The sequence below is a fragment of the Achroia grisella genome, unplaced genomic scaffold, assembly GCF_030625045.1.
Source record: "Achroia grisella isolate CSIRO2021 unplaced genomic scaffold, CSIRO_AGI_Agris_v1 utg546, whole genome shotgun sequence".
Taxonomy (NCBI): Eukaryota; Metazoa; Arthropoda; class Insecta; order Lepidoptera; family Pyralidae; genus Achroia; species Achroia grisella.
This window is the reverse complement of record NW_026712931.1, coordinates 2333172-2344877: the sequence shown is the minus strand read 5'-3', so window position 1 is coordinate 2344877 and position 11706 is coordinate 2333172. Positions and strand designations below refer to the sequence as shown.

At 30.4% G+C, this 11706-nt stretch overlaps 1 protein-coding gene across 6 annotated transcripts; it reads right to left on the bottom strand.

Moving 5' to 3' along the window:
* Positions 1–607: 607 nt before the first annotated feature.
* LOC131848215 (zinc finger TRAF-type-containing protein 1-like) lies at positions 608–9266 on the bottom strand. 6 transcript variants are annotated; one of them, XM_059198002.1, is made up of 7 exons: positions 9183–9266; positions 7704–7867; positions 6345–6513; positions 5110–5310; positions 3049–3154; positions 1855–1979; positions 608–1328 (listed from the first exon to the last, which is right to left on the bottom strand). In XM_059198002.1, the coding sequence occupies exons 1-7, from the start codon at positions 9196–9198 to the stop codon at positions 1234–1236; spliced, it is 876 nt and encodes a 291-aa protein (XP_059053985.1). In that variant the 5' UTR covers positions 9199–9266; the 3' UTR covers positions 608–1233. The 6 variants fall into 6 exon arrangements, with proteins under 6 accessions (XP_059053985.1, XP_059053983.1, XP_059053984.1 ...); XM_059198000.1 differs by having other exon boundaries at positions 7704–7870; positions 9054–9253; XM_059198001.1 differs by having other exon boundaries at positions 9054–9253.
* Between the last annotated feature and the right edge of the window lie 2440 nt (positions 9267–11706).

Sequence of the window (11706 nt, the reverse complement as noted above, 5' to 3'; positions counted from 1 at the left end):
TAAGTATCTAAGCAGTGCAAGAAAGTGAAAATATCACCTGGCCGCTAGTACGTGTTGAAGAACTATAGAAAACCATCGGAGCATCCAAAAGCTACTTCATTGCCTGAAATCTCAGGCGTACACATGGTATATTTTCTAACAAATAATAATTCAACCAACCTCATAACCATTTATCGCCATGATATACTTACATGTACATTTCAGTCTCTTACATATTGAGTAATTTTTATGGCATTAATAGAGAAAAAAACAGATTATACCATATTATTGTTAATACCGTAGAACATGAACTGTGTTCTACTTTCTTAAAACAATAGGGTAAATTTTGGTTTTCCTCTTATAAAGTCTGTCTTTACTTTTATAATACGTAGTGTCATTTTGTTTGAAGTTAGTAGTCTACTTCTATTATATATAATTATAGTAGTTTCATGAACGAATTGAGAAAATAAATTTAAAAATAATTGCATTTAAATAAGTAAAGAAATTTCTTAAATACAGTTTTAATCTAGATTAGATAGTTGTATTATTACACAAAAAATAATACAATAGACACAATTTTAAATAAATATATCTTTATTAGAAGTATAACACAATTATATTACAGGCATTCACAGACTGTACGATTGCATTTCTTATCAAAACCGTTACATAATATCTCTAAATAGATAAATAACAAAAATAGTGATAAAATAATTAATAATAATAATACCTCAATTTGTTTATAAGTTAAACAGTGACCATGGTTTTGTTGATAAATTTAAGTTACAATATTCAAAGACAAAGAAAAAAGGGACTTCGTCCTTTGTCTTTGTAACGTAATATAAAATATTGTGCAGAACTAAAAAGGATATCGTCATGATATGTTTATGTATATTAGGGACAGTTGCTACATACTATCAGGAGGACCGTCAGCTTGTTTGCTATTCCAGTTACATGAAAAAGCAGTTCAAATAACCGGTGGGGACAAAAAAATACATGTGCAATATAAGGAGGTTATAATATGGCATCATGACGTCACAGTCCACACAAGAGATTGACGAATCCAGATGAATGTATGCAGACACTGTATCTTGTATAAATCCGGCAATGCATCGAAAGTACAGTGTGGTGATGATAGTGTGGTGAATGATTATTTATATTAATTGGTGTATACAAAATTAGTAAGTATTCATAATTATTAAGTAAAAAATATTCTCTTTTCTCAATTAACTCTTCGTAATACATTTTAATCATTTATGAAGTCTCATTTTCGTTTTCATTACTGTTCAGCAAAATCATGCTTTCACTTTCCGTTGGTGTTTCAAGCAGCTCTAAATTTTCAACCTCTCCTGAAAACAAAAAAAAGAAATTTATTAAGATATATAATTAAAACCATTAATTAATCTGTGGTACCAAGTACACTTTTCAGAATTTACAAATTGAAAGAAAACCAGCTGTAAAATTTCATTCATGTATTTGACATGGTTTGGATACTGTTTTCTAATATTATGATGCGAACAAAGCATTGTATAATACTTTGTATATTACAGTATTAAGAAAAATGTCAAGAAACTGTAGAATATCATTTCATATTTACATTTTGCTTATATTATATCAAATTTATCCGTTGGTTCGGGATTAGTAAAGGTGGAAGAATTTTTCAAGCAATTAATTATAGTTGTCCGGATGCTGGGTTGCTCTTACACATGTGCTTAAACTTAGAAAATATACCTTACTTTACATTCATATAAATTATGTAATAAAGCAAGAATGGCATCTCGTGCATTTGTAATGTGTATTTTAAATACCACTTACCATCAGATGGAGAATCAGCTTGTTTAGTATTAAAAGTACATATATAAATAAAATACTCACCAATCCTGACAGTAAAGTTCATACACTCGTCTTCGTCCAGCATAGAGAAAACATTTTCTACTGGAATGTAAATGTTTTGAGTATGCACTAGAAAATCTGCGTCTTTTTCACATTTGCATGGACGTCTGAAATGAAATGGCAGGTAAATATTATAGACGCTATCAGCTTAATTAAATTTCAAATTGTATATTATATGTTGTGTATTAATTTTCTCTTATGTTGCTATGTATTAAAGTTCTACAGTTACTTTAGAAAGATATAAATTATTTACAGCCACGTATTTGGCATAAATAATTTGTATTTTTCCTTATTATTTAATTTTATAATAACCTTACGGGGTGTAGATTGTAACTTTTCTGATTTGATTTTAATTTCATATGCAATGTTTGTAACATGGTATCTCTATGTTGATACTTAAATTATAACTATAGTTTACTTCTTAATTTGAAACTTTTGCGTTAATAGGAATAATATTATGGTAAATAAGCTATTTACCTTTCTCGATGTTTCAACTAGGTTGTACTAGTCGTAGTCGCATTGACCTGACTAGAGTAACAGCGATGTTAATATCAATACATGCCGGCAGTTCGACACACGAAACGTCGTGAGAGGTAAATATTTATTTACAATAAAATTATTCGTGTTAAAATCCGTTTAAATTTCTTATTAATTTTTCTGTCAATATTTCAACTAGTACCAGAGTTTTTAGGTCAAGACGTTTTATTATCATTGCAATCATTCGATCTTATCTTGTTCTGAATGTAATTGAATATGTAACAATACTAGTTAATTTTGTATAATAATATATAAAATATAAAACACTAATCTGTAGTACATTAATTTGCTCTTCAATAAGAAGTATGTTGTCTAATGGATATTTTCTCTTTACTTTTCGATTCAGAACCGTAAAAAGACGTAACATAAAAAAATTACTTTTAATGTTTCAACCTACATTTATGTAAAAGCATGCAAAAAGCACATAATCAACTTGCAACGTGGTATATATTTTTTTTTGCAAAATTATAACAATTTACAAAACTCCCTGTGGAAATGAATATAAATTTCGGCAAACTTTGTAAGCGATATGATATCATTTACAAGAGGAAGATCGTGCTATAAATTCGGGAGGTTCATTTCTGGTTTTACGTCCGGGAGCTTATTAAGATTTCGTTTGTTTATTATGTAAACACTTGCCTGTAAATAATCCTTTTGCTCGGCATGTTTGTTAAGAAAATATCTATTTCAAAGTAGAATTTCTCTGCGTGATCGTAGTTCACAAGAACTGTCCACATCATCCTACCTGAAAATAAGGTTTTTATTATTATCTATCATCAATATGAACTATAAAATTATGCTTGAGATATTAAAGTCTCGTAGGATTACGTGCCGGTAAACCTTTTATCATATAGTGGATTTTTTGTAGATTTAAAAAATATATGTATTTCGTAAATAAATAGGACTTAACTCCTATTGGGCTGCTATTTTATTTCCAAATATATCTCACCTATGGGAAACAAAACATAATTTTTCTCAGAAAATAAGGCAAGATATTCATTATTAATCTTATAAGAGTTTCACGGAACTTGTAATGTAAAAAATATAATGTAATGCAGGCGGAAAGATATAAATATTGTGAAATTTCAACCATTCTATTTGAGCACTATGTACCAATATATAGAAAACAAGCCGGTAATTGTTTTCTATGGTCGCGGGTTATATTTTACGCACTGTGCAAACATTTGTTTAATCATGAGTATAATTGTTTGTATTGATCTGCGTATTTCCTGTGAAAATTATATATGTATTTATATTAGTGGTCTTGTACCCATAACACAAGCTCTGGTTAGCCTGGGGCTAGATGGCGCTTTGTGCCACTTTGTGACAAAGCCTATTATTATTTATAGAAATTGGTGTGTTATTTTCTTATGTTTTGTACAAAAATGTAGTAATGTAAAAGTAATATAGTCCTAATTTTATCACAATTATGTTTACGTTACATTTTTAATAAAGGGATATCAATTCTTCATAATATTATACTCGTATAATACAAGTATGAGCAATATGACATTTTCAACTTAATTTGCGGTTCACTTGCAAACTCTGGATGATATTTACCATTATCATATGAATATAACATAGCATGAATCTCTGTAATCATATACGCGATAGCATGCATTAGAAGTTTGTTAGTTTTGCGTTAATGGTGTTTATCTACGCCAGTAACATACATATCGGAATTCAAAAATAGACTCTTATATGAATTAATTTCTGAAATCAGATCATTTATGTAACTTTGGTTTTCGTTTTTTTTATATACATGGGAATCGATAATACATTAAGAAACGGGAAAAGAAAAGAATCTCGAGTGTGAGATTGACGAAATGTATCCAGAACGCTAGAGTGAAAGGAGGTAGGTAATAAGAGAGGTCTACACTGACATAATATTATGTACATATTGTATACAGATCATTTGCTCTCTGATGAGAGTTAAATAATCTCCCGAAATTGTGTGTAAATAGATGTTATAACAGTGAATGTAATTAGAGTTGTCTGTGAAAATAGAAGCCAATGGACATGTTCCTCTTTGCCTATTCCATTTGATAACTGATAGATAGAGAGTATCGATAAACAGCACTGACTGCACTCTTGTTGACAAATGATAACGGTTACACTTAAAAATATGAGCAATTATTTATATTAATTGTAATACTCTAAGTATTATAATTTGTATCAAAAACTTAGTTTACAATAATTATATTTTAAGTAGTATTTATATAGTGGAATATTTTACTTATATGACCGGTTCAGTTTCATTGGCCGTTCTTGGACAGTAATAATAATGTAGGTATTAGTATTTTTCATTTGTGGATTATAACTACAAAGATAATCCTATTATAATTATGTAAAGCAGATTCTTAATATCAGCTGATCCTTTCGTATAAATTAGATACGGTTATCTAAAAATAATTAACAAATACTTTTCTAATTATTTATTTTATAGCAAATGATTATTATTTCTTACTATGGAATTATTTTTAAATATTTACTGATGGTCTACGACTGGATTATTGTATTATAAAAATATTTGTATTCATTATGAATGTTAGTATTGGCTTGGGTGTTTTTTGTGTAACTATTTTATATAAAATGTATTCAAAACAGATGTTCAAAATCAACAGTACAAATTCTGCTTAAAATATTAGGTATATAATATATGAAAATAGATTAGTTGTTATTACTTTATTATAATTATACCTCCTCGTTTATCATAAATCTGATAAACATTGAATACTTTTTCGTAGCATTTCAATAGGAAATAGTTAAGCACCGGCTCCGTTCTTTTGGCATCCCATTTGTCTTTGACGGTGATGAACGGCAACTCGGTGACCCTTTTCTTATGCTCCGCAAAGCAGTGGTCCATCCACTCGCCGGCTCGACCTTCCCATGTGCATTCGCCTGAGAAACGATAGTCTGGACTTTATTTTTGATTGATTCATGCCGTGACTGTGACGTGTACATATTGTACATGATAATTTGGAAACTAGTTAGTTAAAGTACTTGTGGTATTATATTACGACGGAGGATTCCGTTGTAAATTTTTATTATGAAAATTCTTTTTACATCGTTTTTTATTTCAAAACTGATATTTACCATTTATTCAAAAATGGTAAATATCAGATAATTACTTCTGGACTTGATGTTTCAAAACAGTTGTTAACTTCCAATACAGCATCAATAAATATTTTTATGAGCCAACATATTTTCTTTTCCTACTCTCAACATACACGTGAATCACGATAACTATAAGTGAAATTTACATCCCTATTAGTAGCTAGGTTCCTTATAGACTGAAGCGGTCAATCAAACAATTAGTATAAATTCAAATCAGTTTCTGTTTTCCTCAAAGCAAATTATAACTATGGTCCAAAAAAGCCTTTGTTTTATACCAAAGACATAGTTCAAGCGACAATATTACATTTTTGCCATATTTTGCAATCTACACTAATTTTAGTAGAGGAAAGTGTCTGTTTGTAATGTTTCTACAACTGAACACTGAACGGATCTTAGTGACATTTAACGTGAAAATAGATCTTTAGTCTCTAAAAGAGTTGTAATGAAGTTGCGTCTTATAGTTAGAATGATATATAAAAAATATGTAACAGGTAGAATTTGCTACGCATTTGTAAATGTATCATAAATTATTGTAAATTTCATAATAATCAATGAGGTCAATGGTATTAATGTACTGTGAAATATTTTTTTAACTACGTTCATAATAACAATAGATATTTGAATAGAATAGAATTTTATTGACTCGTTTGTCTTTGTTGTGTAACATAAGAAATACAAGCAACAATTTACATTAGAAAACAGAGTCACGTGTACCACAACTCAGCACAATACTGGAAACATAGTTTCCAGCGCTGATTTTCAGTTGAGCCTACATATTATAACATAAGTTATATTTATTTCACATGGATTAAACTCACCGTAGACTCTCGCCATAAAACAGTTTATGATGCGGAATTGGCAGTGCGAGATGTGTCGCTCCAGTTGAGGGAGTGTAGCATGTTTTGGACATCCACTGTTAGTGCAAGGGAATAGCATCTTATTGGCAAGCGACTCGAGAACTGCCGGCCGAATTTGGGAGTATTCTTTCTGAAAAAAAAAATCTTGTTACATTTACTGTGTTATGGGAACGATGGTATATCAGAATCATATATACAATGTGATACATATATATTTTATGTGACTTCTCACATATTATGGAGGTTTTAGTTGACGGCTAGCTACATTTTGTCTGTCTGTCTTCCTACCATATCCAATGAATTCCATAAACGTGTAAATAAAAAATATACATATGCATGTAATATATATGTAATACGTAATATATATTTCAAAATAATGATTAAAATGCAAGACTAAACTAAGGACATTTATAGATTCAGTCATTTGCAAAATATACGCGTCAAAATTTCCACAGTGATCTCAATTTCTTTTCACTACTTGCGTTATATCAGATTTACCTCTAAGAATATTAATATTATCAGTATATATATATAGATATATATATATATATATATATATATATATATATATATATATATATATAGATTACTTTGATAACAGTACAGAAACAAACCTCGATTCGCGAATTTGACAATTACCAATATCGACATTATTTGACATTGACGTTTTGTTATCAGTCGGACCTACAATATAATGGTAGTATGTGTTTTATTTATTGATTTAATGTATTTTATACATAGATTTAAAATAATATTAACATTCTGCATTCCCTCTCTGTATAAACTACAAGTGCGCGAAATTTCGTACTCCTCCGTCCGCACAATTATCGTAAAAAAATGTATAAATTTTTGCTTCAAGTATAAATAAATAGATATTAATGGGGACATGTATAGAAAATTCATTTTTATTCTTATTCACGACGTGTATAAAAAATACAGTAAAATAAAACTAAAATATAGTTTACATTGAATATCTCTAAATATAATGCATTTTATGATAAAAAAAATGTGTATAATAACCTGAAGTTAAATTTATATATATATATAGAAAATATTGTCCTTATTATCCGAAATAATAATGTATGATTGATAAAGCAGATATACAATGCGAAAGTGGACATGGAGTGGAGTGGATGCAAGTGGGACACCACTACTTGCATCCACTCCACTAGGGCTAAGGCTACATACAGCACCATCATTATCTATAATCATCAGATTAGATTGATCGTGTGTTGTCTGGTGGAGGAGGTTTTTTTTTAGCATATTCGTGCAGTTATAATTGTGAATGAGACATGTGCTGTGTGGATTTATCTGACTGACCTGGCATACATGGCATTGGTAGCTCTTCTCAAAACACGCCCCGCAAACACTATGGCCGTCTACACATAGATTAATAGGTGGCTTCATGTATTTCTTGCATTTTGTACATGTCAACTCCTTGATCAAACTCTCGTAGTGGTCTGTTTCCAATAACGTGTTTAGCACTACTGAAATAAAAACGTTGTTGAAGAGTGTGTAATATGCACTGGTATCGCATTGTATGAATGAGATACAATAATTTGCTGCTTGTTGTTTGACAGTAGTTACTGAATTATGTTGTATTTATTATGTGCCTATATGTATCAGTATGGTAAATATTTAGACAAATCTATCAACACGGATCAAATAATAACAATAAATAACCCTGGACAATTAACACAGCGCCATCTAGTCCTATGGTAAGCAGAGCTTGTACAATGGGTACTAGACAACTGATATAAATACTTACTTATTTTTATTGTAATTACATAGATAATATATATAGAAATACCCAGACCGATGCCAACAATCTTTCTTGTGAATACAAATGTTTGGATAGGCGAGGAATCGAACTCGCAACTATCGGAAGTAAAGCGGTATGCTTAACCGCTATACCTCCGAGGTCGTATATAAATTTGAAACTAAAACGTGTTTAATTGAATCATAATTTCTTCTTTTTTTAGAGAAAATACATAGTAGGGTATTTATACCACATTATGAATTTTTGCACATTGTCATAATGATATAGAATCGGGAAAATATTTGGATTTATAATGAAGTTACAAAAGAAGTGACAAAATACTATAATGTTTACTTGTCATTATTTATATGTAGGTATATTACTATTATTTAGTATTTGCAAACATAGTAAGACACTCGGTATAAGTACATAGGAATTTATTCCAAAAATGTAAATTATTTTAAAAATAATTAATATTTTTGTTGTTGGGAAAGGAATCAGAATGCTTTTTTACCGGAAAATATTAAAGTTAAATATAAAAGTAAACAGAAAATGCGATGATCTCGTATTAAAATTATTAATAAGGCGAAGCTACATAAAATATATTGAATACTGAATAATATTTAGAGCAAGCAAAAACTTCCAATACGTAAAATTACTTTTAAAAATCCCGATACGTTATTAAATTATAAGAATATTAAATTAATTTCTTCTTCTGTTTGAAAATCTGCTTTAGGCTAATAATATCGGATTTAGGTGTATTATATTATAACACTCAATACACTACACTGACTTTTGAGTGATTAATAGTAACAACAATCTCTTCCTACAACACCATTAAAAGAACTTCATGAAACAAAATTAGCTAGAGCTCACAAGAAATATAACTGCGTCACTAATAATACACTAACATTTTCTGCCAACAAGAGACGACGTGGATGACATTCTAGAAATAGCACCAGAACCACGAAGTTAGACCACGTCGAAAACTGTATTACACTTTGTATACACTAGATTAATGTGCGCAAAGTGATTATAACCTAATCGCGGAACCATTTTGTGTGATAAGATGGTATCTGGTTGTACGAATGCGACGACAAACGGTGCTCGATGCTGGCGATGTATTGTTGAGGCAAGGTTGGCGACATTGCCTGGCGATCTATATATAATGCCGCAAGGCCATACAAAAGGGCCGCGGTAACACGCGTCTGACCAATTGAGCTATGTCTAGCAGCCATGCAAATAAGATAATTAAATGTTAAATTAAAATAGTAGAAATAATTTTTATTCATTTAAAAATAAAACAGGTCAAACGAATATTGACCTAAAAGCCGAAGAAGCATTTTCAATCAAAAGAAGATAACTAAGTATCATAGAAAAGCATTGGAATTGCAAATAAATAGTATTTATGTGACATAAATTAAATTTAATTAGTATGAAATGCTTATTTACAAATTGCGGCCATTTTGAACCATTGTGCGTAGAAAATTAAAATTATTATAATTTTAATATGATTTTTTAGTAGCGATACTGATACAGTTAACTGTATATCTAAAACTGTTTCAAAATTTAAATGGATAGCATTTGAATTATTGAACTAGCGTTATTTTGTACATAAAAATTGAATCCACAATAGTTACTTTAAAACTGTTTTATTTGGAATACTAAAAACTGACTTAACAATACCAATATCATTAAGAATCCAGTATAAAAGTAAACACGACTTGCAAAGCTATTATCATTAAAATTAGTGCTCATATCCGTAATTAAATGCAAAAAAGCAGCCGAAAATTAATAGATTATATAATATTTGATATGACATTAGGTACTGTAAATATAAAAATAAATTTGGATATATTTTATATATGTGGATGGGTGACCAGTTCTAAATATGGGTGACGGTCGGTACTATTTGGGTTGAGTTTACTTCATTTATTGTTTTATTGCGGTATTTCAATTTCACTTGACAATAGGCGGGGAAGGGTAGGTATAGGGTTATAATGGGAAGTAATAGCACAATTATTAGCAATGTAGGTATTATGTCAGATCGACCTCCACGCGATACCCTCTAAAAACCATCGTGTCTATTTCCTGGTGAATGGGACTTCATATTTATTTTATGATCCTTCAAACGGAAATGACAATGTTATTCATATAAAATATACCAACCATAGATGCCTAGATATATAAATAATAAACAAATATAACTGGACATTAACACAGCGTCATCTACTCTTAAGTTAAGCAGAATTTGTAAAAAAATATATTTTAGAACAGTAGATATATACTATTTTTGTGTATATTACCTATAACAGATACACGAATAAAAAAAATAAACGTACTTACTCATAAACACAAAAGTTTTATGGAATCGAACCCGCGACCATCGAAAGGTAAGGCACCGGTTCCACCTCTACTTAACGGCAGTTATAAAATGTATCGGTATATCAGTGATAAGCGATTATATGATAATGATTTATCAGTAGAAAATACTGCATTGAATTTACGTAAAACTTATTATCAGGTGATTAATACTAATGGTATTTAGAGCAAACAATATTGTTTGACAGTATCAAGCGAATCAGCAGAACGAAGCGTCTATGGGTCATTAGCAAAGATCCAGTGTTAGATAATCAGAAGAGTTTGTCTGTGTGAAGTCTATAAGGAGTTCTCTATATGGGTACCTCAGTACCAGAGCGGCGGCAGCTGAAATAAGTGAGCTATTTCAGCTGCCGCCGCTCTGTTTGTAAGCTATGTTCAGTTGTACGGTGGAGATTGGGCAGTAAAATTACAGGATAAGAAATAAAACCTTAGTTCTCTCAAATAGCTTTGCATAAGTGGTATTGCGGATGTTATGTTATATGTCCGTAGCGCTGTTTATGTATATAAGTGATGGTTACCGCTCACTACCAGGTGGGCTGTCAGTTTATTATTAGTTCAATGACATAAAAAATAAACGATGTTTTTCTATGGAATATAATAAGTAAATTAAAATAATAATAGAACAGTATTACAGTGGAGGACGATAGGATAGGATGGTTAGATAGACCATAGTGGGGAATTTAACAGGTGTGATCGTGTGAAGGCAACCTGACATAGTATAGTTTTGGCAATGGAGCAATAACTTAGTAGTAATGTGGACTAAGTCCACATTACTACTAAGCTATCGATATCGATCCCATCTATACATTACATATTGAACATCTACATACTGTAATGTAGAGCAGTTTCAAAACTAGAGTTACCAATATTAAAAAAGATAGTCTCGGAGAAAGAAATAATAAATAAGATATAATATCGGAAATTAGATCAATTATAGTTAGTATGAAAAACGGCCCTGTATTCGCTATACAGGAGACGAACTAGGGAACGATCCAGGAATATTGCCTTCCCTCAAGTTTAGTGTCGTATGTAGGTCGTAATAGAGACTGGTGTAAGTATAACTGGAGTTTAAACCAAACGGCTAAGCTTCAATACAAATAACTCCAACTAAATTACAAGTTTCCTCTTCATACTTTAACCACTAGGATTACGTTGCGTGGAACTGCACAGTTGATCGATTAA